At 44.4% G+C, this 25,471-nt stretch overlaps 3 protein-coding genes across 4 annotated transcripts in view; 1 reads left to right on the forward strand and 2 right to left on the reverse strand.

Moving 5' to 3' along the window:
* Positions 1-9,475, forward strand: part of LOC125883151 (FYVE, RhoGEF and PH domain-containing protein 4-like) — a 252,056-nt gene extending 242,581 nt beyond the window's left edge. For both annotated transcript variants that reach the window (XM_049567353.1, XM_049567352.1), the window contains 13 exons: positions 54-525; positions 1,000-1,145; positions 1,472-1,628; positions 2,110-2,248; positions 2,331-2,389; positions 2,590-2,733; positions 3,265-3,437; positions 3,963-3,993; positions 4,100-4,183; positions 4,317-4,442; positions 4,538-4,681; positions 5,030-5,170; positions 6,153-9,475. In XM_049567353.1, coding sequence (XP_049423310.1) covers positions 54-525; positions 1,000-1,145; positions 1,472-1,628; positions 2,110-2,248; positions 2,331-2,389; positions 2,590-2,733; positions 3,265-3,437; positions 3,963-3,993; positions 4,100-4,183; positions 4,317-4,442; positions 4,538-4,681; positions 5,030-5,170; positions 6,153-6,434 — 2,098 coding nt within the window. In that variant the 3' untranslated portion in view covers positions 6,435-9,475. The remainder of the gene's footprint in view (positions 1-53; positions 526-999; positions 1,146-1,471; positions 1,629-2,109; positions 2,249-2,330; positions 2,390-2,589; positions 2,734-3,264; positions 3,438-3,962; positions 3,994-4,099; positions 4,184-4,316; positions 4,443-4,537; positions 4,682-5,029; positions 5,171-6,152) is intronic.
* A 2,023-nt stretch (positions 9,476-11,498) lies between these two features.
* Positions 11,499-14,477, reverse strand: LOC125883201 (basic salivary proline-rich protein 2-like). Its single transcript, XM_049567421.1, has 2 exons — positions 14,389-14,477; positions 11,499-12,033 (listed from the first exon to the last, which is right to left on the reverse strand). The coding sequence occupies exons 1-2, from the start codon at positions 14,475-14,477 to the stop codon at positions 11,499-11,501; spliced, it is 624 nt and encodes a 207-aa protein (XP_049423378.1).
* Positions 12,216-25,403, reverse strand: LOC125882553 (DENN domain-containing protein 11-like). The gene is made up of 9 exons (XM_049566320.1): positions 24,681-25,403; positions 21,891-21,990; positions 21,474-21,632; positions 17,107-17,263; positions 16,871-17,009; positions 16,168-16,299; positions 15,913-16,063; positions 15,339-15,407; positions 12,216-14,952 (listed from the first exon to the last, which is right to left on the reverse strand). Exons 1-9 carry the CDS (start codon positions 25,054-25,056, stop codon positions 14,757-14,759), a joined length of 1,479 nt encoding a protein of 492 aa, XP_049422277.1. The 5' UTR covers positions 25,057-25,403; the 3' UTR covers positions 12,216-14,756.
* Positions 25,404-25,471: the final 68 nt, after the last annotated feature.

Consider the following 25,471-nt stretch of genomic DNA (forward strand, 5'->3'; position numbering starts at 1 on the left):
CTTTTCTGCTCTTTGATTAAGTATTCCATGACAGATGTATTTTATTTCTGCAGGATTCCTTCGGAAAAAGTTGAACGCTCACCACTAAAACTGCTGCAATCCCCCAACTGCAATGGGACAGCCATAACCGTCAAGGTGCCAGTTAACCATAGGCTTAAACATGCCTCAAGTGAAGCCCATCTATCAAGCGATAGCAAAGAGCCTTCCTCGGGACAAATGAATGGCACAGAGCTGGGGAAAGATTGCACAGCAGTAAATGGGGAGGTAACACATGGCAAAATGGAAGAAGGCAAGATAACCAGAGGATACGGCTCCAGGTCCTCCTGCCACTGGAATGAGGCAACTAGAGAAGGTGGCAGGATTCACAAGGAGTCTAAAGGTGAACAAAGTGATGAGGAGAGGAAGGAGGTAGAAGGAGGTCAGCCAAAAGATGAGGAGAACACCGAGCAGAAATTGTACAACATAGCCAATGAACTGCTGCAGACAGAGAGAGCCTACGTGGCTCGACTCCACCTGCTAGACCAGGTCAGTGTCTGTTTGTGACTTCCTTTATAAATATGCAGTGCACCTGATGCAGAAGAAAAAATCTGTAAGAATCAGAGCCATTTTTGTGAATTCAGACACTAATTTCATTGTTGTATACACCATGCTCCTTTAGACTAAATCTAGGGTGGGTAGTTTACTGGAAAAGGCCTCCTGCAGCTCTTCACTCTGTCCTTAGCCCCACCCACCAGATGACCACAGGCATATGCACGCACTTCATACAGCAACCTGTATGAGCACTAGTCATTGATTTCAATCATCCTGCTCGTGATTGTGATCCTGGTGCTGTGACAGAGTGGCAAGTCTATGAGAATAAGGTCTTGTTAATATGCGACACATGGCAGGGATATCCGTTAATGCCACGTTCTCATCAAACTTGTTACTTCATTTACATCTTGTGCAGGGTTAAGTGTAAAATTAATTTGATTAATTAAAACTCTCTAACTCCTGCCACAGGTGTTCTGCTCACGCCTGACAGAAGAAGCAGGTCGAGGTTCGTTTCCTCCTGACGTGATACGAAATATCTTCTCCAACATTTCCTCTATCTACTCCTTCCACAACCAGTTCCTGCTACCTGACCTGGAAAACTGCATCAGCCGCTGGTGGGTGCTCATGTCATAAACAGACTACACTCAGGCTCATCAACAACGACAACTCTAATTGCTTAGTACACTTTAACAAATCACCTTACAACTCTTCCAAGGCATACTGACAACAAACAAGCAAGGCTGCACTGCAGCCCTGGCAGAGCATCACCAGGGAGGATGCTGAACATTAGTAGTAGACATCAAACCAAAACAGTAATTCTGATTGCTCACATTGCTCAAGTTATTTTCTGTAAACTATATATTTAAAGTCAGCACTTTGACCTTGAGGTCATTGCCTAATTAAAAAATGTGGTGGACCTTCCCACTTCGACCAAACCTAGGTGTGAGAGCCCAGGCCTGGGTACTGTTATGCTGCAACACGCACCCTTCCTGAGGATGTATGCCGACTACGTGAGGAACTTTGAGCAGGCCATGGAGCTGGTGAGGGTCTGGACTGAACGCTCCTCTGCCTTCAGAAACATCATCCAGGAAATACAGGTAAGACACACTCAGCAAGGCAGGGACAGATCGGGAAGGTGGCGGGGGGCTTCTGGGGCTCTTGTTACGTAAGTTAAGAATAGTGACCGACAATTTTTGCCTCTTTTAAGGTGGCAGAAGTAAAAATTAGTCATCCTCAACATTTGTTGTGTTATGGTTTCCGAATTATAAAGACAGCTGGAGAACAATTAGACACCAAACAGGCTGTAGGCTCTACAAGATGATTTTTTTTTCTTTGGCAACTATCATGTTTTTCAATGATGTACAGATTTTGAGGCATTCTATTATCTTAAATGGCTTAAAAATATTGCATATAGCTGCCGTATGTGGGCAAAAAACCTCCCTAGACCTTGCTAGGTTTGTGCTGAGCCCCACATATTTACATCTGGCTCCGCCCTTACAGCAGGGTATGTGTCAGTACTTATTTCTATGCACCTAAAAGTACGGAGGCCTGAGCAGCATGTGATGCATCCTGTTTTAGAGTCAGGAGGTGTGTGGCAGCCTGACCCTGCAGCACCACATGTTGGAACCAGTCCAGAGGGTCCCACGTTATGAGATGCTGCTCAGGGATTACCTGAAGAAACTGCCCAAGGATGACCCAGATTATGATCTTGCTCACAGTATGTATGCCCGTCTGTCTCTGATAGGTCGTTATGTCTGCAGAGAGCAGAATGAACGTCTCTTATTTGTCTCCTCCCGCAGAATCCTTGCAGACCATTTCCATGGCAGCCACCCACTCAAATAGCGCCATCCAAAAAGCTGTACGTTATTACACACCACATCATTATTATCATTATTAATATTTAGATTTTATCTATAGCTATATAGCTGTTTTTTTCCCTTTCATCCAGGGTGTTTTAGTACACTGGATGATTTAGCATCAAACTTTTACACATCTGCTCTACATTTTTGATTGTCTCCATGTAGATCAGCTTCAGTGTTTCTCTTTCTTCTCATGCAGGAGAGCCTGAAGCGTCTGCTGGAGATCTATGAGATGGTTGGAGAGGAGGAGGTGGTCAACCCGACCAACGAGTTCATCAGGGAAGGTCGTCTGCTCAAGCTTGCAGCCAGGAACACATCTGCCATGGAGAGGCACCTGTTCCTGGTTAGATATTTATGTACAGACTATGATCCATAATCTTCCAAGAACATTTTGAATTTGCTTATCTACCCCACATTTTTTTTATGTTTCTATCATGGAGTGAGTCTCAAGATTATTTTAAACTGGCCCTTTTCTAAACCACTCTAGCTAGGGATGCTGTAAAATGTAGGTCTAATATGTGTTTGGGTTCATTTAAGGTCCAATGTGTAAGAGTGAGGGGCATCTATTGGCAGAAATGGTATATAATATTCATAACTATGTTTTCATTAGTTTAACAACAACTGAAAATAAGAATTGTTGTGTTTTCATTACCTTAAAATGAGCTGAAAAACTGAGCAGGTCCTCTTTCATGGAGTCTGCCGTGTTGTTCCACAGTAGCCCAGAACGGACAAACCAAACACTGGCTCTAGATAGGGCCTTCTGCGTTATCGTGTTTTTGCATCAGTCACCACAGTTCTCCTGTACCTCTAAATCCTATACACTGGACCTTTTAAAGGAACCTTGTTGATTATGGTGTGTAACTTTTCTCCACAGTTCAACAACTTCCTGCTGTGCTGCACTCCAAAGTTTAGCCTGGTCGGGCAGCGTTATACTGTCCGCTGCAGGATCGGCGTGGACGGCATGCAGGTGCAGCAGACCACCAATGAGGACCACCTACACACCTTTCAGGTCTCTGGAAAGGAGCGGACGCTTGAGCTGCAAACCAGGTGAGTGTGTGTGTGTGTGTGTGTGTGTGTGTGTGTGTGTGTGTGTGTGTGTGTGTGTGTGGTAAAAGCAAAGTGTATCATACCAACTGAGCTGTTTTTGGTTTGTCTTTATTTGTTCGTTGACAGAAAGTCACCTGCATGTAAATTTGTTGTTGTACAATTAATTTGTTGTTAGACTACACATTGTTTATTTGCAAATATCCCAACTACTGTGCCCTAAAGCACAGCTAATCTTCCCCAGGGTCCACCTTTAAAAACACACATTAAACGTGACAGTCCACGCTAATCACCATGTTTGAACACATACATTAAAAAATTGTTGTCAATATGATATAACATATATAAAGAGGATTGGGCAGCCTTGGTATAAGGTGTATTAATTGGAAAGTAGATGTCTTTGATTTCATTCTTAGATACTCAACATATAGTGAGCAGTCTGTGAACATAATCTTGTGTTATAAAATGTCAGTACATTTACAGTGAGTGCATTAAATATCTTGTTTTTGTGCTTTTTTGTTTTTCAAGCTCTGAACAAGACAGAGATGAGTGGATAAAGGTATGGAGATATCTTGTTTAGTGATTGGTGCAACAGTAAATATTACACTGATTATAAAATCAATCCATACTGTCAACTGAGTTTTCAAAACCTGTTGTATTTCCAGGTTATTCAGGAAGCCATTAACGTGTTTCAGAGGAAAAATGAAACCTTCAAATTGGCTTCTAAGGAGCCAAATGTAGAAGAACGAGTAAGTTTGATGAAGGGGGCTGTATCTATTCAAAATGTATTCAGAAACTTCTAGAAGACTGTAAACATCCCAGCTTGTGTGTGTGTGTGTGTGTGTGTGTGTGTGTGTGTGTGTGTGTGTGTGTGATTTACAGACTGAGGAACTGGGCCGACGTGCCCCTCGCTGGATCAGGGACAACGAGGTGACCGTGTGTATGAAATGCGAGGAACCTTTCAACGCACTCACCAGGAGAAGACATCACTGCAGAGCCTGTGGCTGCGTGAGTGACGACATGTGGCAGCTTTGCACTGAACACAACACAGAGAAAAGCTCTTTTTAACACAAGATAGCATTGACAGACTCTCTGCTCCTCAGGTGGTGTGCTGGAAGTGTTCAGACAATAAAGTGGCTTTGGAGTACGACAGTAACAGGCTGAACAAAGTGTGTAAAGCCTGCTACTCCATCCTGACCAGTCAGAGAGGGGAGAGGGTGGAGGGGAAGAAGAGAAGGATGCTGGAGGTGAGCCTTGTGTGTTTTCGAAAGGTAGGGTGAGGGTTTCTGGAGCAACTTCACATATTTCAAAGGTGTATGGAGACATGAGATGAATCAAAGGGGTAGAAGCTCCAGCAAAATTTGTAGTAACCCAAAAATGGAGATTATTATGTAAGAATTTTCTCCATTTTTGGCCTCTTCATTCACCAGGCATGTCAGAAAACCTTTTTTCACAAATTCAGTGTAACACAGGAAACTGATATGATGGTAAATATTCCTTTTAAAGGAAGTCTGTCCTTTTTAGAGACATAAAATACCACATAACATGGATGCAAGTCTTTAACAACATTGTGTTTTCTTTATGTGTTCTCCCAGTCGGAGGTATCTACAGTGTCCAGTGACTGGATAATGAGTGGCTTCCTGCTGTATGGTGACAACCCCAAGACCTGGCAGCAGGTGTGGTCTGTTATCACCCGGGCTGAACCTTGCGTCCTCCACCTGTATACTGATCCACAGGTAGGGGTCTCTGTGTTAGAGAAACTTGAACCACATACTTGTTTGTTTGTATCTCACTGTTATTCGGGTGGCGGTGTCTCCATAGGGTTTGCATATGATGTTGTCATACACAGCTGTCACCACAGTCACTCCCCGAGTGGCAAACTAAACAACAGTCACCATCTGCAATCATGCACCCACATGGAAAAAAGGGGAACACTGCTGAAATTGTGAAGAGCTGTTGTGCAATCAACTGCACAGTCTGAGTCTGTTTTTCAGACAGTTTAAGGTTAGAGTACTGCCACTCCAGGCTCTTTAGCTTTTGACACCTAAGAAAACATCTAATAATTTATTTTTAACAAACATATGCACAGAAAACCAGAATATTTTTTTGAAGTCTTCATGATTTTGATCCATTAACGGCAAAAAAATGCTGCTTTTAATCTGGACCTACAGTTAGGATAGAATGTTACACTTAACAAAGCCAAAGTTCCAATTTTTTAAGGCAGCACGGTGGTGTAGTGGTTAGCGCTGTCTCACAGCGAGAGGGTTCCTGGTTTGAACCCCTTCTGTGGTGAGTCTGCATGTTCTCCCTGTGCCAGTGTGGGTTTTCTTCCTCCCACAATCCCAAGACATGCAGGTTAATTGGTGACTCTAAATTGGCCGTAGGTGTGAATGTGAGTGTGAATGGTTGTCTGTCTCTATGTGTCAGCCCTGTGATAGTCTGGTGACCTGTCCAGGGTGTACCCTGCCTCTCACCCAATGTCAGCTGGGATAGGCTCCAGCCCCCACGTGACCCTCAAGAGGATAAGCTGTTACAGAAAATGAATTGAGTGAATGGCTTGTGTGCCATTATATGGAAAAAGTGATATCAGGACATATTTCCATTAGAGAGGAGAGCACGGTATTCAGCTGCAATCCAACCACAGGATTTGTGATCGCAAAAAAGAGAGTTTCATACAGCTTCTCTATCCCTTTCATTCACCCCAACCCCCTTCTCCAGGATGTGAAGCCCCTGTCCAGTATACCTCTGCTGGACTGCAGTGTGGAGGATTCCCCTCAGGAGCTCCAGGGTCAGCATTGTTTCTGTTTACGCCAATCCAAAACCACCCACACGTTCTCCTGCGATGGCTCCGATCTCAAACAGAGCTGGCTGACAGTTCTCAAAGTTGCTGTGACAGGTGTCTATGACATTACCACCAATGGCTCCAGATGTAGCGTTAACAGTAGTGTCATCGATGATGAGGAATTTATCATCATTGGTAACGAGGAAAACCTCTCCTGAACGTTCAAGATCAGGCACCATGGAACATACAAGTATAAATAAATAATTAAATAAATAAACCCAAACATACAACAGACTGAAGTCCATTGATGTTAAAGACGGTAGCTTTGAAATGTGTATTTGATAAAATGAATGAAATCTAGAGGTTAAATTCAGGAATGTAAAGGTTGTTAATAACAATATCCAGGCTGTGTTTTCCTTACAAGTGGCGATGCACTTTATTTCTGAAATGGTTTACAGTAAAATAAATAAAGTGAAGGTGTTTTAACATGAGTCAGACTATCCCTTCAACTACAAACATTGTTGCTCCAGCTCTGTACACGTGGTCTAAAAGATGCCATGCGATGTGGCGTGAAAATATGCTCGAGATTGTTTTCTTACAGTGGACAGCTGATCACATAATTGCATGAGGGTTCCAGTGATACACAAGGCTCTGTGGGACCATAGTAGCCTTATAAAACACATTCAGCTGATCCCATTTCTTCACAGATAATGTTACAGCAATTGACTATTTACACTCAAAACAACAGCTAAACAAACGAATAAACATTATGAATAAAAAGAAATACAATGGATAAAAACGATCACTGTAAAACACAAAAATGACAGAATAACCTTTAGGTTGTTGCAGGAGTACATCATATGTGACAGGCACAAAGCCCATGGAGTAAAAAAAAGCACCAGGTTAGCTTCATGTGTGTGTGAATCAGAAATTTCAGTAGCAAATTAACAATGCGATTGACTTTAAGTGATGTTACTTGAATTTAATTTTTCTTTAAGTGCATGTATTTTCTTACAGCAATTATGTAGTGATGGTTCCTAAAGGAGGTTCCCCCAAAACACTGACCTTGCACATGAATTTCTTAAGTATACCTGATCTATGGAGGTTTGCAGGCTCAACTCTGTCCCATCAAAGGGGAAAACTTAGCTTAAAGCTGCATTATTCACTGTTTTTTTTATATTAACTGACTCAAGCTCTGTGAAGCTAGCACTGGTTCCCAACCTGGAGGTCCTGACCCCCACTAGGGGTCATGAAAGCTTCACAACTTAAAAAAAAACCAAAACAAAACAAAAAAACAGTAGCCCTACATCTTATCATTTCATTCAGATATAGTCATTTGTAAAGATTATATTGCTAAACGAAAAGTATAAGTATCATAAATGTGTTCACCACAGAGCTTATTTTCTGCACTAATCCAAAATCTAATGGAAAAATCCCATTATCTTACTGATGAGGGAACCAGGGCGACGCTAAGCTCCGCCTCAGCCTAGAGGAAAAAACGCCATCCCTGAAGCACACTATAGTGGGCTTAATGCCGCCGATTATTATGATTGGTTTAAAAAATACAAACCAGCCAGAGCTTTTTCCCCTGACTTTTCCCCTTTCTCAGGTCTGGCTAAGTGAGACTATGCATTTATGAAACACACTGTTTTTAGCATCCATAAAGTGTTGTTTTTGGCACAATATTTCAGTAGAAGTAAAGTGTGCTATCTATCCAGCAGCGAGTTAGTAGCTAGCTAACGAAGAAGGTTGAACAGCTAGAAACTAAAAGCCATTTTTCTTTGGACTTAGTGAAAACCAAAGTAGAACTAAAAGAAACTTCGCAAGAATGCTCATATTTTTTTGTGTTAGCTGGATGTGTAATTGGGCCATTGTTTGCTAACACATTAGCCATTAAATACGTAACAAGCGAGTGATGTAGTAGCTATGTGTGTCTTTTTTTTAGTTCCACTGTCTGCTACAAGTCAAAAATGTGATTAATATGGGATCACATCTAAAAGCTTCATTTTGCAGAGAGGAACCAGACAAGGGTGCCCACTCTCGCCTCTACTGTTTGCAATATTCATCGAACCATTGGCTATAGCAGTCCGTCAGAACAGCAAGATCATAGGTATCCATTCCGCCAATTCAGAACATAAAATTAATCTATATGCCGACGACATTTTACTTTATCTACAAGAACCGAAATTACATGAAGTATTTAATCTCATAACACATTTCTCGAAACTTTCGGACTACTCCATCAACTGGTCCAAATCGACAATAATGCCAATAACGGAGAACTCTTGGAATCCTGCAGACCAAAAATTTTCTCTCCCTGTGGGCAACATAAGATATCTAGGCATAAATATTTCACCCAAACTATCAGACCTGGTCCACCTGAACTTTAGCCCGCTGCTAGATAAGATCTGTGGTGACCTGAAGCGCTGGAATAATCTTCCCATCTCCCTCCTGGGACGAATAGCCACAGTTAAAATGAAAATTCTACCCCAAATTAACTATTTTTTTTCCATGATTCCATTCACACCCACATCAAAATGGTTCCTGTCATTAGATTCTGCAATTATAAAATTCTACTCAAAGAACAAGACAGCAAAAATTAGCCTAAGCACCCTTCAGAAAAACAAATTGGAAGGGGGATTAGACGCTCCTAACTTTAAACATTACTATTTAGCTAACCAGCTACAATACCTATTGAAATGGTTATATCCTAACGAAGACTACAACTTCTGGCTCGAACTAGAACAGGCGGACTGCAACAATATAAAACTCTCTGACCTCCCGTTTATCACCACTACACTCAGACGTCATAACTGTTTTAAGAACCCAATGATTGCTTCCACCCTATCAGCCTGGTGGAAAACACTAGAAATCACAAACTCTCCGATAGAACCTTGCTTGCTCTCTCCAATTTGGCACAACCCGGATTTTGAAATTAACAAAAGACCTCTCCATTTTAGCACATGGGAGATGAAGGGAGTAACTCATCTCCATCACCTTTTCCAAGACAATATAATATGACATACACAAACTTATTTCAAACTTTTGAAATAAGAAATGGCAATTTTCTACAATATTTACAATTGATAAAAACAATCAAGAGGAGAATTCCAGCTCCTCAGGACACTTTGCAGCCACCAGAATTTGCCAAACATATTACAAAGCTTTCTCCGAGCAATAAGAAGAACCTTTCTAAGATTTATAAATTACTGTCAAAGACCAGTTCTATACATTTACCAACTTTAAAATGGGAAAAAGAACTGGGTGTATCACCGACCCTGACTTCTGGACTCAGATATGCAAAAATACATTTAAGATGACAAGACACACTAATATACAACTTATCCAATTTAAAGTACTCCACAGAACACACATCACCCAACAAAAGATGAATAGAATGGGCTTTAGTCAATCTGACACATGCACTCAGTGTACTCAGAACACTGCAGACACCTACTTTCATGCACTCTGGTTATGTTCACCCGTCCAGCACTTCTGGTCTACAGTCACTCAAAACTCTCCTCCATTTTGGACTGCAGGATCCCATTATCTCCCAACCTGTGCTTAATTGGTGACCTGATGACAATTGACCTCCCAAACAGCCACTGCAACTCTCTTCTTGTAGCTCGCCATCGCAAGAAAACAATCCTAGTCAACTGGAAAGATAAACAGACCCTCAACATCAAACATTGGCTGAATCTCCTTGTAGAACATATTTCGCTGGAGAAAATATCTGCTGGCCACAGAAACCAATTAACATACTTTACAGAAAAATGGTCACCATTTATTCACTCACTAAACGTGTCTGTATAGTGCCACTCAGCCTGTGAGCATATGCCACCTGTACATATAAATATTACAACTCAAGAAAGACTGTTGTGTAATATGTAACGTGTTTCTGTTAATGATGTAACCCCTAATCCTCTATCTCTCTCACCACAATACACCACAGCGGTTCATCAGAACTCAAGGTCTTAAGCATGTGTTAGGTGCACCTTCTTCCCTTTGAATCCGGGCCTGCTCCCTAGCTCTGTGGGGGATTGCGGGGCCGGGCGGTTTCCCCTGGGAGCGGATGCGTCTGGACTGCTCGCCCTGTGTGCCTGGGGGCGGGTCTCCTCGTGCTCCCTGGGCCTGGGGCGGCGTGGCGGTCCCCTGGGGGCTGTTTCTGCCCCTGGTGGTGCGGGGTGGGTGGGCTCCTCTCCCTTCGCGCCGCTCCTGCCCTTCCACCTCCCTCCTCCCTCCCCCCTCTCCCCGTCCCTCCCTGCCTCGGGTGGGCCCGGGGTCCTCCCCTGGGTTGGGGGGCCTGGTGTGGGGGCTGGGTGCTGCCCGCGGGGGGTGTTTTGGTGCTGTGCAGTGTGGGCCTGCCCACAGTGCGGCCGCCGTGGGGGTGGGTCGGATGGGCTGGGGTCCGGCCTTGGGTCGGTGGCGGTCTGGGGGGGTACTGGGGGGGGGGCGGGGTGGTCTGGGCTCCGGCGCGGCGGGGTTCGGGGCTGGGGTGCCCGCCGTCCGTGCACTCCTGGTGGTGCGCCTTGCCCTTCTGCTGGGGGCCGATTTGCGGGCGGTGTGGCCCAGGTCGGGACCACTGCGGGGCCTGCCACTGCAGTTGCCAGTGGGGCGGGGTTAGGTGGGGCCCGTTGGGTTTCCTGGGGCCCGCCTGGCCCGCTGTCCATGGGTGCTGGGCCTCGCGCGCTGGGGTCTGGTTGGTGCCACCTCCCAGCCCCTCCCATCCATTCCTCCGGCCCTCGGGCCGGGCCTACACTGGCCTGGCCTCCTAAACCACATTTAGTTCACTCACCACACATTGCACAGTTTTAATGCACCACATACACTCACTCTTCGAGGTGTGGACCACGGATGGATTGGGGGGCTACATGATGGGGCAGGCTATGGGACAGTGGTGTCCGGTAGCCCTCCATGCCGCCCCCCGGCCCATCCTTATCTGCTCTCCAATTTTAAAGCACCACATACACCTACATCTTGGGGGACAGATGGGAACAGGTTCCAGGTGCCTTATGGCTGCAGGCTGCAGGACAGCAGTGGGTTGTAGCCATCAGCCTTGTCCCCACCTGTCTCCTATGTCCCTCAATTTTAATGCACCACATCACACTTATGGGCACTCACATTCACATTCACGGTGTAGGGTTAATGTTTCTCCGTCAGGGATCGGAGAATCATAGTAAGAGGGGGGGTGGTGGGTTTACACACACTGTAGATACGCATGGCGTGGCTAGTGGGGCCCGGCCCTCCTGGGCTGAGGGTTGAAGCCAGGGAGCCCATTTACATCATGGTGGTTTGGCTGGGTTCCCGGTGTCCGGGGGGTCCCGCGGCCCCGTGGCGGGTGGGCCGGGTGGCGCCCTGGGGGCTCTGTGGGTTCCTGCCGGGGTTCTGCCTCCTGACCGGCTGTGGTTTATGGGCCCTCTGCTAGGGGGTCCCGATGGGGGATTGACTGCTCGTGGCGGTCCGCGCTCATGTGTGTTGGTGGGGCCCATCCTGGGGTTCGGGCGGGTGGCCCTTCGCGTCCCCTGGTTCCCGATGCGCGCCGGGACATATGCCTTGCAGTACCACCGCCTCCTTGCCTCCCTCGTCTGCCCGGGCCTGGGTGGGCTCTCATTACTGTCCGGTCCGGCGTCTGCTGGTGGCCGGCGCCTGGTGCGGGCCCGTCCGGTGCGGTGCTGGTTCTCTCCCCGGGGGCGGTGCCGGGCCCCCGCGCCTTGCTCCTTGGGTCGGGAGTGGTCCCTGGATGCATCCGTGGGCGGGCGGGTGGTGGTTGGGGGTGGTGGGGGCGGTCCGCGTCGGGCGGTGGGTGGGCGGGCCCTCCTGCCCCGCCTGTCTGGGGTGTGTCTCTGGCTCTCTGGGGGTGCCGGCCTTCGCCGCCCTGGGTCCTTGGGCCTGCGTGGTGTCCTGCAGCCTCTGCGGCTCCCTGGTCTTGGGGTCTGGGCGCTCCTGCGTTCTTGGGGTGCCATACCGCCCCCCAGCCCTGCGGGGGAAGGGGGGGGTGCCATACCGCCCCCCTTCCCCCGCAGGGCTGGCCCTGGACCCTGGTGATGGTTTTCATAAACACATTGGGAGGGTTCAAATACATGCATGCATGTTCAATACTTCAGCTCCGTGACGCATCGCAAAGAACCGATGGGATCACTCCAAAGGGGCCCACTTGCGTCTCAGACCTACCACACCGCGCTGGCAACTCTTCTCTGCAATCGGGCTTTCCCCCTCCACCAAGACTCTCACATTTTTGGTGTTCAGTATAGACTTCTCTTTTGTTTTTGTTTTTCAGTACAGTATAGTAGACATGTATATGTTTATTTTTGATAATCTGCATGAAGCACAACCACCTCAAGGCTACAATACATCAGCTACACTGCCTGTTTCTCCCCTGTTTTTTTTTTTTTCGTTTGTTTGTTTGTTTGTTTTTCCTCCTTCTTCTTCGCATGCACTGTCACTATATAACTCAGGACTTAAGCACCTACCCCCTCCCCCTTGCTTGTTTCCTTACTTTCCCCCTGACACACTTTGGTGTATCACGGCCCTCTCTGACTCATATTAGGAAGTTTTTCCAATAAAGGCTGTTAGGCTAGTCTCCAGGGAGGGTGGGTGACGGTCACAACCACGCATTATGGGTATAAAATACTTGATTGCAAGATTAACAGTGCATCAATCTTCACAAGAAGCTTACACCCTTTAGTGGCGCTAAGCTATGAAGACCAATGCAGACAAGTATTAAAAAAAAAAAAAAAAAAAAGTGATTAATGCAGCTTTAAGCTTCTCACTTTATTTCTGATAAACCAAGAACCTTGTTTCTTTGATGCACCACCTCATGTATCGACAGCAATACACAACGTAAGATACCAACAACTGCAACCTCTCTGGTAACGAAGCTGAAAGCATATGCTGCTATGGTGTGCTTTAAAATGTACAAAGCTTAAAAGTTATGTCTTAACTGATTCTCTATGATCTATTCTGCAGACGCTGGCTGTTAGAGAATCATCTGAAGTTGCGAACTCACCCCCTGAAGGCCGGTCTTTGTCTTGATACGAGAGCTGAAAAACACGACTATACATTTGAGAAAAAGCATTAAAGACTAAACAGTGCTTTTGTAACAGCTCATGCCTCTGAATTGTAGGCTCAGCTGACAGCACGGGTGCAAATAAGCCATTTTCAAATCGCCTCCATATCCATGTGGACGTCACCCTTGCCTGTTGGACATCATTAGAAAATCTGATTTGGTCTTAGCTTAAAAATAATTAGTCTTAACACTGAATTGCAAATCGGTCATTTTGTCTCAGTGCCAGTCAAGGGGTTATCTCCGGGTCTGAGCAGTGAAGCCAATATGGAAGTGCCTTGAACCTGCATTCTTTCTAATGGCCAGCAGAGGGCGACTCCACTGGTTGTAAAAAGAAGTTTAGAAGTCTATGAGAAAATGACCCGACTTCTCACTTGATTTTTGATGGTCTCAATCGCTAGTTTCAAGTCTTCCTCAATACAGCAGGATGTTATTTTGTAAATTAAGGTCCCATTTAGAGTAAGATAGACAATAAAGCAGGGTATGCTATAGGGCGTGTCTACCTTGTGATTGACAAGTTGCTACCAGGGTGGTGTCCTTGGGTTCTCAGTCAGATCCACCCTTCCATTCTCGATAGCTCCACCCTCTCGTCCAGTTCTGTTTGCAAATAAACCCAAATGGTGACAGCAAAAATGCCAAACTTGAGGCTTCGAAAATGTTAGTCCACCAACCAATGGGTGACGCCACAGTAGCTACATCCACTTCTTTTATACAGTCTTTATATAGTCTAGTTAAACAGCAGTGCTTACAGACATGGCTCTTGAAGACAAAAGTGGTTTGACCTGCTTGTAGTGACCTAAGTTAGATTACAAAAAAGGTGGCCCTGATTTGGACAAAGAGGCTTTAAAATGGGATGTTTTAAATCCAGCACTTGATACAAGGAAAGCAACACTGGCAGAGAGGCGGACCCCATATCACACATACGCTGACACACTATACATAAAAAGAAAAAACTATTATTTACAGGACGGCTACCTCTCTATTTCACTTTCATACATTGATCCTTTTTGTTCACTGAAAATCTTCAAATCAAGACTTCATCTTGGAGGAAGTCTCATTCTACTTGATGTCCACGCAGTACAGTTCAAGCCATCATCTTGTGTTTGAACCTGCCATCCATGGCATTCAAACACGGCTCAGTGTCAAAATGCTCCAGCTGTACCCGATCCAGAGAATCACTTTTGGGTGAGTAATCCATCGTAAGCCTCTGCAAGGCTTTATCAAGTAGAACTGACCATATTACTCTTTGTTATAATACATGAGACTGTTTTTGTTGCTCTTGCCATCAGGAGCAAAACCACAGCAAACAGAAGCACAGGGAGATATACAACAAAAAACGTGATACCAGAGAAGTTCCAAATGGTCCTGAAGACTCCAAGAAGCCAGTAGTGCAGCACTCAGAGTTTGCTCGAGGCAGTTCATCCCCAGTTTTAAATCAGCAGTGATGAAAGGCGGAAAGCCGGCCGTCTGTCGTCTCTCAACTGCAGCACAGCTGCTCCGACACCAGCAGGGTGTCGTAGCCGTAGATCTCCAGCAGGTGGAGCAGGAAGAGCCTGTCTCCGTGGGGATCCAGACCCATGGCCCTCACGCTCTCCTGGGTCAGCGTGGGATCGGAGCTCCCTGCCACCTCGCTGAGGGTCTGGAAAATCCTGTTGTTTTGCTCCAGGAAAAACCTGAATGAGTGAACATGTAGAAGGAAGTGTAGTAGTAGTAGTAGTGAGTAGTTAAATATGGCAACTTAAATGTATTTGAACTTAGAAAGCAGACTTCATTTTGTGTCTCTATGCTGAACAGTAGCAGTGATAAGATGGAAGAAGCACAAAAGACACAGCACACATCTGCCCTTTGTGAGACTGAATAAATACAGTTACTGTGAGAGGAGGACAAAGGTCAGGAGATTCTGTCAGGCTCATTACTTCCTTGATTCATTTTTTTTCTAAGCTGCCACTGTGCCGACTGTTCTCCTCATAAAAAGATCAAGTTGTATCAGCTCTGTGCACAGTGCTTAATCAGTAGTTATCACTCCACTGGCTGGGTAAATGAATCATGTTGTACTTACAGAATAAAGAGATCCTCTTCACTGGACACACAGTCTCCATTCTCCTCCTGGGAGTACAGCAACATCTGCCTACACACACACACACACACACACACATACACACACACAGTTTATTTCTAGCTGTTAACCTTTAAAAACACATGAGAGACTGCTCTACTTTTAATTTATACTAACATATGTAATGTGTCCTTGTGGTGGACATTGTGCCAGCAGCTTCGTGAGGCTGTACATAACACAGTGGTGCTTCGAGCTAAATGCTAATGTTACCGTGACAAAATGCTAATACGATGTTAAAGGTATACTATGAAGGATTTTTCTTTAAAAAATGTATGGACTCCCTCTCAACCATCACTTATGACCCACTAGAAGTGTGTTGCGGTGCATTTATCTGCAGAGACTCTGCCCTCTGCTTGGATTTTCTTATTTCTTCTTATGCTGTGGTCGTAAAGTATTTTATGTAGTTTGGGCTTCTTTTTAAGGAGATTTGGTAACAATAAGAAAAATGTAAAGCAACACCAGCCGTAGACTTTTGTAACATGTGAGCAGTAGTTCAGCTGTTAGAAGTGTTTCCTACCTCTGTTCTGTGAGTTTGCGATATTTCTCCCTGTCTGCGGTGCTGAGGCGGAGCAGAGGCTTCAGGCCGTCTCTGTAGGTCTTTACATTCTGATTGTCTACATACACATCGTACAGATCCTTCTTCTCCTCAAAGATCTTCTCAGTAGTGCCTAAAGAGGTAAGAAATACATGAGATGGTTTAATACCTGCTGAGGAATCAGACCAACAAGTCTTTTTTCAGTGTGGCTTTAACATGTTTCAAGCATCCACTTACACGCCACGTAGGAGAGCTCGTTCTCCAGGGCGCTGATGTCAGCCACGTTTACGTAGAAGAACGGGCGGAACTCGGGCACGGCCACGCCGATCCCAGGGATGGAGATGTTTGCCAGGCAACAGCAGCAGTACACTGTGAGGGGAGAGGGGGTGGAGGGTGAAATGAGATAAATGATCCATGAGTGTGGGTGAGAAAGAGAGCAACACAGGATGTGAATGTGTGTATGACGTGTAGGCTGTCTCACTGATACAGCTGGAGAGAAACTGGATGTACGCTGATGTGAAATCACAGTTGTCTGAATAAGTTTAATGGGCTCCAGAGCTGTAACAGATTGTGGAGACTTGAAGTAAAGTAAAAACATGAAAACAAACATTTTTCTTTTAGATTAAAGGAATATTTTGACACGTTGTGAAATACACATTTTAATATCTTGCAAAGAGAACGACAAAAACAGGCAAACAACCACAAGGAGTCACAAAACCTTCAGACATAGAAAGGTAAACTGTTTCCACCTGTTTCCATTATTTGTGAAAAGCTAAGCTAACCAGCTGCTGGCTCCAGCTTTGTATTGAATTTAAAGTTTGATACCACAAAAGTGCTACCAAACATCTCATCTGACACTTGGCAAGAAAGTGAATATGCATAAACTCCCAAAATGTTGAACTATTCCTTTAAACTTCTGTAAAAATAAATCCATTCTCACCTCTGTAGCAGACCACACCCACAGGTGGAGGGGAGAAGATGAGGATGCGTCTGCGCAGCAGAGCCAGTTTCCACAGCACCATGATCTGCTCCCCAAAGAAGCGGATGAACTGGGACATACAGCCTGCAGGGTGGGTGATCTGGTCCACAGGTATTCAGACACAGTGGTAAAAAAAAGTTACTGAGTCATATAGAGTAAAAAACAGCAGCTTACAAAGTTGTAGAACGGCCGCTTACCTTCATCTCAGGGTGCATGCTGTGGTTGATGGCAGCTCCCCAGGCATTGGCTGGACATGCAGTAACAACACCATCACCACTGGGGGGCAGAAGTGCTCTCTTGTCCTCATAGAAGGCCTCCAGGGGGGAGTAGTGGCCCGGGGACTGAAGCTGGAGCCTGGGGCACCAAAAAATAAGATTTTTTTTTTTGGACAAAATTCTAAACCTTAAAATAAACCATTCTGGTTTTAAAATGGAGCCCTAACATGTGAAATGCATGTGGTTAACAGTCATTAATTAGTGCAAATGCAGCTATTTGTAATTCACATTTATTTGGCCTGGAAACCCTCAGTGAATAACAACAGACTGGACTACAGTGAACTGCAGTGGGCTGGATGTCAGTCTGTGAAACAGTATGCTAACAAAGTACAGAAGAAAAACAGCTGGCTGAGTATGCCTGTAAAATGTGATGCTTTTTTGTGTTAAGGCTTCATTATTATTCTCTAAAACAGTGGTGGAAATATTTTCAGCCATATGCCCCTTCACCAGTGCATAACATTATTGATAAAAACAAAAACAGGGAAAGAAAAGCCTCTATAAAGAGGTAAAATAAAACTAGGTAAATCCTATTAGAACATATTCTTCCTGCTACTGATGGTATTTTAGTGGTTCTGTTTTCACTTTCTTTTTCACTTCTTGCTCTATGTTTTCAGCTGTATTGCTATTATGTGTCAACCACAACTGGTTGCATTCATTTTAGCAGTTGACAGTTTACAGCAGTGAATGACTGCTTCAAAAAAAAAATGGATACTGAATATAACATTTGGTTTATCAAACTTACACTTGCATTTTTCTAACTTATATCAAATTATTTTAAGCATGACTGGTATTTTTTAAACATGTACCCCCTAAAGTACTCCATTAAATGTTTGACATGTTTGCTTGAAAAATGGCTTAAATTAATTTCTGATCAAAGTTAAAGTAGATTAAAATTCTGTAAATCAACTACTTGATCAGTTAAGTAATTGTTTCAGCAATAAATATGATCCTCCAGGCTAAAGGTTGAATTATAAACCAGGTTATAGGCAAGATCACTATTTAACTAATTAGAGATTTAGGTTTCCAACTGCATGTAAGACCAGGGGTGATTCTAGGATCAGAGGTTTAGGGGTGCTGAGCACCCAGAGAGCTGCCTGGCCAGGCAAGATAAATTTTACTGTTTGGTACATTTTAACTCAATTTCATTCCCACATTTGTGAAAGAAAAGCACAACACTTTTTGGGAAAATCTGTGACTAAACCATCAAATCTGATAAAGGTTATTTAAATGCTGAGCCACAGCAAAAGAGGAATGGATTGGAATCATAAAAGAAACATATGGTAACCCTAATTTCTGGGGGAGGATAACTCCTTTTGATACAGCAGCTGCTAAACATACACATAAACAGTATGTATGTTTCTGGAGTAAACCAGCCCCCTATAGTGAGTACTAAAAATACCAAAAATGGACCTTGGACTTATTTTTTGGACTTTTATTTGAAATGCAATGCACAACATGTAACATTAACATATTAACAGTAATTGACTTTTTCAGTGTTTGTCTCTCCCTTTTTCCTTCTTGTCTGTATTATATAATACAAATACATAAATAAAAATATACTTCAATACACTTCAAAAAAATAAAAGTGCTTGAAATCTACAAAATAATAATAATAATAAATACACACAATAGGAGTTGTAATGTTAATGGGCATCCAGTCAGTTAGCTAGTCAGTAGCACCTTGGCTTTAATATTAACACATGCACATGACACAACAGCTAGCTTCTCTCATTCCAATTCAAACAGAGGACAGTGCTACTGACCACCTGTAACGTTTCCTAGCTAGAAAAAACGTCAGCTAACTCCTACCTAACAACATAAACAGTGACCTACGATTAAATGCAGCAAAAATGAGGACTGGTAATAATAATAATGTGTTGGTATTGAGTGGTAGAAGTTAAGAAATGTGCCACATATCCTGGTTTAAGCCAGGTACTTACACCACTACTGCATATCACCCACTCTGGAAGGCAGCACATTGCTCTGTGCAGATAGAGCGCTCAGAGCCCGAGTCGGGGAAAGATGGGAGGGATGGGGTGGATCAAACCCCATCCCTCTGTATGTGCTGCTGTATTTTTGTTGTTAAAATATTAGGTTGCAAACAAGCACTCTATGGTTTTGACACTTTTCTAGCTTGTTAAAAAGGGACATACAGAAAATAAATAAATAAATATCTCTCAAATTTTAGGGGTGCTGGGATTCAATGGGCTAGAAACGCCTGTGTGTAAGACTCACATGCAGTGTTTTCTTACGTGTCACCAACTGTACCATGGGTTACATAGACATTTTAGGATTCTATACCAAGACACATCTCCATTAAACTCTCTTGTCCTTGTTAGCATTTTTTTTCCTGTAAAGCTAATTAGTTCTGCTAGCTGCAAGTGCCAGGAGAAGACTAACAAGAGAGTCAAAATCAGAAATGGAGGGAAGGAGAGATAGAGAGAAAAGAAAGGGAAAGTATCCATGAATTCCTAAATGTCTGAACCACCTCATGACGAACAGTGAGCCCTTTATGTAACTGCCATGGCAGTCAGCAGATGGGGAATCTGGAGCGAGCTACGAGGGGAATGATGAGTAAGGAGCATGACCGCTGCATGACTGGGGGCCAAGAGAGGCCAGAGTGTGGGAACTGAGGAGAGGGAAGAGAGGAGGAGGATCGAGGGAAGGCAGACAGGAATGTAGAGAGAGAGCTGTGTTCAAAGGGAAAGTTTAACATGGGTGTGACAAAGCATGGGGTGTAACACTGAAGTACACGAGTCTGCTCACACCAACAAGTTCTTAATTATTAATGGAGTTTAAAGATAAAGGAAGTGTAGCAGGGAAAGAAAACAGGAGTTATGGGAAGTGTGAGAGTGGTCTATTTGAGATGAGGGAAAAGAAAGAAGAACAGGAACTTGGCTATGAGGATTCAAAAAGCCCTTCTAGCAACCCCTAGTGACCATATGTGAACTTGCCTCTGGATTAACATTGCCATATGTGAAGCCTCTGACTAGTGGTAGTAGTGGTGGTGTCACAGGACGAACTCTTCGATTGAATAACTGAATTACTTGAAAGACATTTTGATAATTAATTAAAGCTGTAGTTGGTAACACCTCGATCAAAGTTAGGTAAGTTCTTCTGTTAGTTTCTTCTCTCTTCCCTCATCGAAATGAGCGAGTAGGGGAAGGTAGAGCGTACGGCCCGGTTCGGCAGGGGAGAGTTCAGTCTGCACAGACGTCTCTCCTTGGCTCTGCCTTCCCTTCGCTCCTTCTTACTTTTCTATCTACCTTTGCGATTTCCTACTCTTCTATCCATCAAACCCTTTGGCTCCCACTCAGACCCCCAGACGACACTATTACTCCCACTCATAGTCTCAAGTATGTGCATCAGGGATTTTACCATCTAGTCCTAAAGTGAACCAATGCAGTAACAGAATCTTGATTAATATTTGATCAGTGCTGCCTAGTTTGACAGTTTGACCGCAGTTCACAAGCTGCGACTGACATAACTGACAGCCATGTAAGAGACTCCTTGGCTCTGATTGGTTGTTTTCATTCAGGCGTGGTAGATTGCAAATGCCATTAGAAGCACTATTACCCCTTTTCCACTAAATGAGCTCTGGCTCTCACACCGGTTCTGTTCAGGACTCTTGAAACCTTGGTGCTATCTAGCGCACCAGCCCATGTTTCCACCAGTTATGATCAGAACCCCGCAGATGTTTATTTTTATACTATTAACGAGACTACGGCATGCTCTTTTTTCCTAGGATTTCTCACTTAACATCTCTATTGTTGCCTTCTCCATCCTCTCTTTCCAATCTGTAGAAACTAACATGCCCACTGATGTCGTCACGATTCGCACTTCAGGTCAAGAAAAACCTACTGTCGTTTGCTTCTAGCTGGGAACCAATTTTTCGGATACCAAACCAATTTTCCATTTGGTCAAAATGCTTTGAATGGTTTAAAATTAGGTTTAAACTTTTTCTACTATGGCATAAAGTTATTTATTTGATAAAAGTTACCAACTGCAGCTTTAATCATTTTGTATAATATGTCAAGCAAACAGCAGGTTCCAGCTTTTCAAAATGAGGTTTTACTCTTTTGACTACCAAACTCAACTATAAAGCCAACATGGGAAGTACTTAAAGTGTGTCGAAAAAACTGGAAATTGGACCATGTACACTTCCAAGATCTTGTGATATGTTTGTGACATTTTACAGAAGTTATTTTGAGCCTGTTGCTCGGTGAAAGTAATATTTCCTGTAATGTGCATCAGCAAACCACTCTGTTGTACAAACTAGCTCCTCTTACCTGACCTGGTGCTCCAGAAAGCTCATGTAGCGGTAGAGCAGGGTGTAGGAAGGTGACAGGATCCCTACCGACTTCATCCTCGCCCCCCTCTCCACCGTGCTCTCCACCGCCATGTTGGCAAAGCAGGCGAGGCCAAAGTAGCAGCCCTTCCGGAAGTAGCTGTGGATGGATGGAGGGATGGGAGAGGGAGAGAGGGAGACAGACGAAGCCATGAGTCATGAAAAGCAAAGGCACTGCCAGATGGCTGGGCTTTCTTTTCTTTTTTTTTTTGCCAGGCAACACTTTGTGTCGTTCTGTCCTGCCAGGAGGAGGACATGGGGCCGCATCCTAATACTCAACATTACCTTCCTCCTCTTGGTTGTTGCCCTTCAGGTTGTACAGAAGGTGAACAACTTCCTCTATAGTGCAAATGCTTACATGAAGTCTGTGGTAACTCGGTGGGAGCCGCTGGCGATGGCTTTGAACTCCACTCCCTCCAGGTCCATGTCTTTGGGCAGACACCACTCCAGCATGTTTCCTATCACACCCACACAATATTAAAACACACAGGCCAGCAGACAAGCACTGATAGAAGACCACACTGTAAATATATTATCAGCATTTCATTTAATGTTCATAAAAAAACAACAGGGACTGGATTCCTTGGAATTCATTATGTGTTGGACGCTGACGCTCGGGCGGCAGCTGAGCAAATACAGTCTGATAGGAGTGGGGAGACAGAGAAGGTGACTCAGCCTCTGTGGTTTTCAATCTAATCATTAGCTACACATATCAGTCAGTGGAGTCTCTGTAGAAATATGAGTTGTTTTGTCAGATCAAGCCTACAGGTCTGTATCATCCACCTGCGGCTTAACACAAGATGCTCCATTACCACTCTGACGGCTGGTATTGACTTTAAGTATTAAGCTTTAACTATCGTGCAGTGCAAAGTGCCTTTCAAAGCTGTTTCCTGTACAGAGGGACTGGTATTAAATGTTTTTTCATTATATATTTTACATCCTATTTGTGTACAAAGGCACAAAATCTGGATACTTTGATTTGTGATGTATCATCAGGCTCTTGATGCTAGACTAAAGTCTGTAAGAAATTATCCCCAATTACTGTTTACTGTCAGCTCTCTATAGCATTATTACAGGTGAAGTACTACAATTAATCCTACTCTATTAAACACTCTGCTTGTTCCAGCACAGTAAAGACAGTGGTGTAGTGGTAGCTGATGAGGCTGGTGTACTGCTAGGTAAATAGGTAGGTTACCGAGGAGGAAGTGGGTATACTCTCCTATATATTCCAATAGCTTTTTGGCTGATGGGTGGGTATACTATAAACGGACAGAAGGAGAGGAGGGTATACAGTACACCTGTATAAACCCTAGACGACACCACTGAGACTCAGAAATGTTCTAAGAGATCCTTAAGTCTCATTTCTTCACTTAAAAAAGAAACCTTTGGGATGTCTTGGCAGCATTGTTGCATGTCTTCACTTCCCTGACTTCCTGTCACTTCTCTGCTGTGCTCTCTAATCAAAAAGGTTAAGTTAAATACCCCCCCACAGCCCTGTGTTTTGGGTGGATTGCTCCTTTAAGTAAGCACAGGTGAGGCTTTCTTTCTGTAAGTAGAAATGGGGCAAACTTTTGTGATATCTTGCCAAAACACTGACACAATAATAGCCTACATTTTGTTTTGATGCTAAGGCGAATGCTGAGGTGTAGCGAAGGGTATATCCACCTCTTTTTCTGGCCATTTACCCACCTATTGCCCAAATCACCATTGGAATATATAGGAGATTATACCCACTTACTCCTTGGTAACCTACCCATCTACCTTATAGTGCACCCACCTCATCAACTACCATCACACCACTAGGCAGAGGTATATTTTCCTTGATATTTTAAAGATCCAGTGTGTAGGATTTGGGAGCACCTATTGGCCGAAATGGTATATAATATTCATAACTATGTTTCCATTAGTTCATAATCACCTGAAAATGAGAACTGTTGTGTTTTTGTGACCTTAGAATTAGCTGTCTGTATCTACAAAGGGAGCGGGTCCTCTTATACAGAGGTCACCATGTTGTTTCTACAGTAGCCCAGCATGGACAAACTAAACACTGGCTCTAGACACTGCCATTTACGTTATCACATCGGCCACCGTAGTTTCCCTACATTCATGGGAGTTTCAGTTCTGCAGCCTCACTGCTAGGTACCACTTGATCCTACAAACTGGACCTTTAACATACGAGTGACCTTTGATACTTTAACATTTAGTAACATACTAAATAAAAGAACATGTTGTTCTCTACAGGTACACACATAATGATGTACCACAGCCAACTGTCTTGTAATATTTTATATGATTTACCTACTGTGCATTCTGTTAGTCTCATCATATCAGTACACTGCGAGCAATAACGTGTCCTGTTTTATCTTATCATGTGTTACCGTGTCAATCCTGGCTCCGTTATTAAGAAAAGCTGTGGCATCAGCTCATTAGGGAAACATTATTGACTGTACAGACCAGGCATTGATCAGCTAATCTACCTGGAGTCTTGTAATTGAAGCCTTTTGTGCAAAGCCCCTATCAGATGGTGGTAGTGGGGGAGTACTAATGTCAGCGACCCTTCCACTGAGCAATTTTTTAAAGCACTGATAACCTGTCATAACCTCACCCATGCTGCAAAATCAGAAAGCACCCATCTCCAGCCGATAGGGAATCTTCCCACTTGCAATGAACTCAGGGTTTTTTTTCCCCATCATTTTGAAACATTAAATCTTATGATTCTTAAATTAATCACCCCTCTAGGTGAGTAACCTGATTGGCTCCTGTTTCACAGGGGCTTATCTTGTCTTCAACATGCCCCTCATTAAAAATGTATAGGCCTGCCTGCTCTCTGCAGAAACGATCAGCTGATTGATCCCCATCACGGAACTCATCCTTACATGTCCGTTTCTGTAGTCAGGCGACAGATGGCTTTTAATCACGTCTCTAAACTTATGGCCAGGTCAGAGAGAGCCACACCTGTAGGAGAAGGTTCTGCAGACTTGGTACAAACACGCGCTCTTCATATTTGGGCGTCAGACACAGGGATTGCCTGCATTAGACGAGACTTGGTTTATATTCTGTTTTCCTGTCTATAAACATGATCTTTTCTCTTTGTGTGTGTTGTGTAATAAAGCAATGATACTCCCATGTTGCATATTTGATGTCCCACCTGATCTGGTATTGAATGTAACGACAAAGACCGACACAATCTGGTCCTTTTCCTCCCATTTCACCATCCTGTCCTCCAGCGACACCTCCCTCGATCCTGGATCCGTGAGATGCTCCTCGCTGTCGGGACGCAGGGTTTCATCCTTGCCCGCCGGGATGCTGGAGGTCGCGGGTGGGGCGCTGCAGCCGTCTGCGTTAGAGACAGACCTGCTGGGAGTGGGACCCCCTGGACTGCCGCTCCACCCAACACGGCTGTTGGAGGGGCTCGCCAGTCGGTCCTTGGCGTGGGGTGCCGCCGGTGCCGCTCCGCCGGGCTTCTCCGCAGACGGAACCTCCTCCCAGTCCAGCAGAGGGGCTCGGTCCGACCGCTCCACCATCCTGTCGGCGGTCCCGCCTCGTCAGTCTCACAGCGGATTGTAAATGATGTCTCAGCCGACGGGCACCAGGTCCATCCGTGGATAATTACACCTCAGAGCGAGTCCCGCATCGTAAAGTTCTTCTTAACTGTTGAGAACGGTTGCATTTTGCATCAAATTAACGTCGCGAGACCAGCTTTCACATCTATCTTTATAATCTTTCTTCTCTGAGGTGATCATAAATTTGATGCTGTTGGGAGAGGGCAACTCCTTCGTCTAATGTGAGCTGCATTCAAAACAATTCACCAGTCGCTGTCACACTCTCTTTACTAGGAATAGTTATTGAACGTTTAGGAACACGGCACCGTTTTGGCTTCTTGAATGTACCCTGCACCAGAGCATCGGGATGAATCTTGTCTTCCTGAGTAGCACTTTC

The sequence above is a fragment of the Epinephelus fuscoguttatus genome, linkage group LG22 (genome assembly GCF_011397635.1).
Source record: "Epinephelus fuscoguttatus linkage group LG22, E.fuscoguttatus.final_Chr_v1".
Lineage (NCBI taxonomy): Eukaryota > Metazoa > Chordata > Actinopteri > Perciformes > Serranidae > Epinephelus > Epinephelus fuscoguttatus.

What these genes read in the sequence shown, in the direction of transcription:
- LOC125883201 (XM_049567421.1), bottom strand. Translation starts at nt 14,477, where the DNA reads ATGGATTACTCACCCAAAAGTGATTCTCTGGATCGGGTACAGCTGGAG. An exon ending in TTGAATGCCATGGATGGCAG is followed by an intron (nt 12,034 to 14,388) that starts GTTCAAACACAA and finishes CAGGCGGGGCAG; the next exon opens with GAGGGCCCGCCCACCCACCG.
- LOC125882553 (XM_049566320.1), bottom strand. Translation starts at nt 25,056, where the DNA reads ATGGTGGAGCGGTCGGACCGAGCCCCTCTGCTGGACTGGGAGGAGGTT. An exon ending in CGAGCTCTCCTACGTGGCGT is followed by an intron (nt 16,064 to 16,167) that starts GTAAGTGGATGC and finishes TTACCTCTTTAG; the next exon opens with GCACTACTGAGAAGATCTTT. An exon ending in CGCAAACTCACAGAACAGAG is followed by an intron (nt 15,408 to 15,912) that starts GTAGGAAACACT and finishes GTGTGTGTGTAG; the next exon opens with GCAGATGTTGCTGTACTCCC.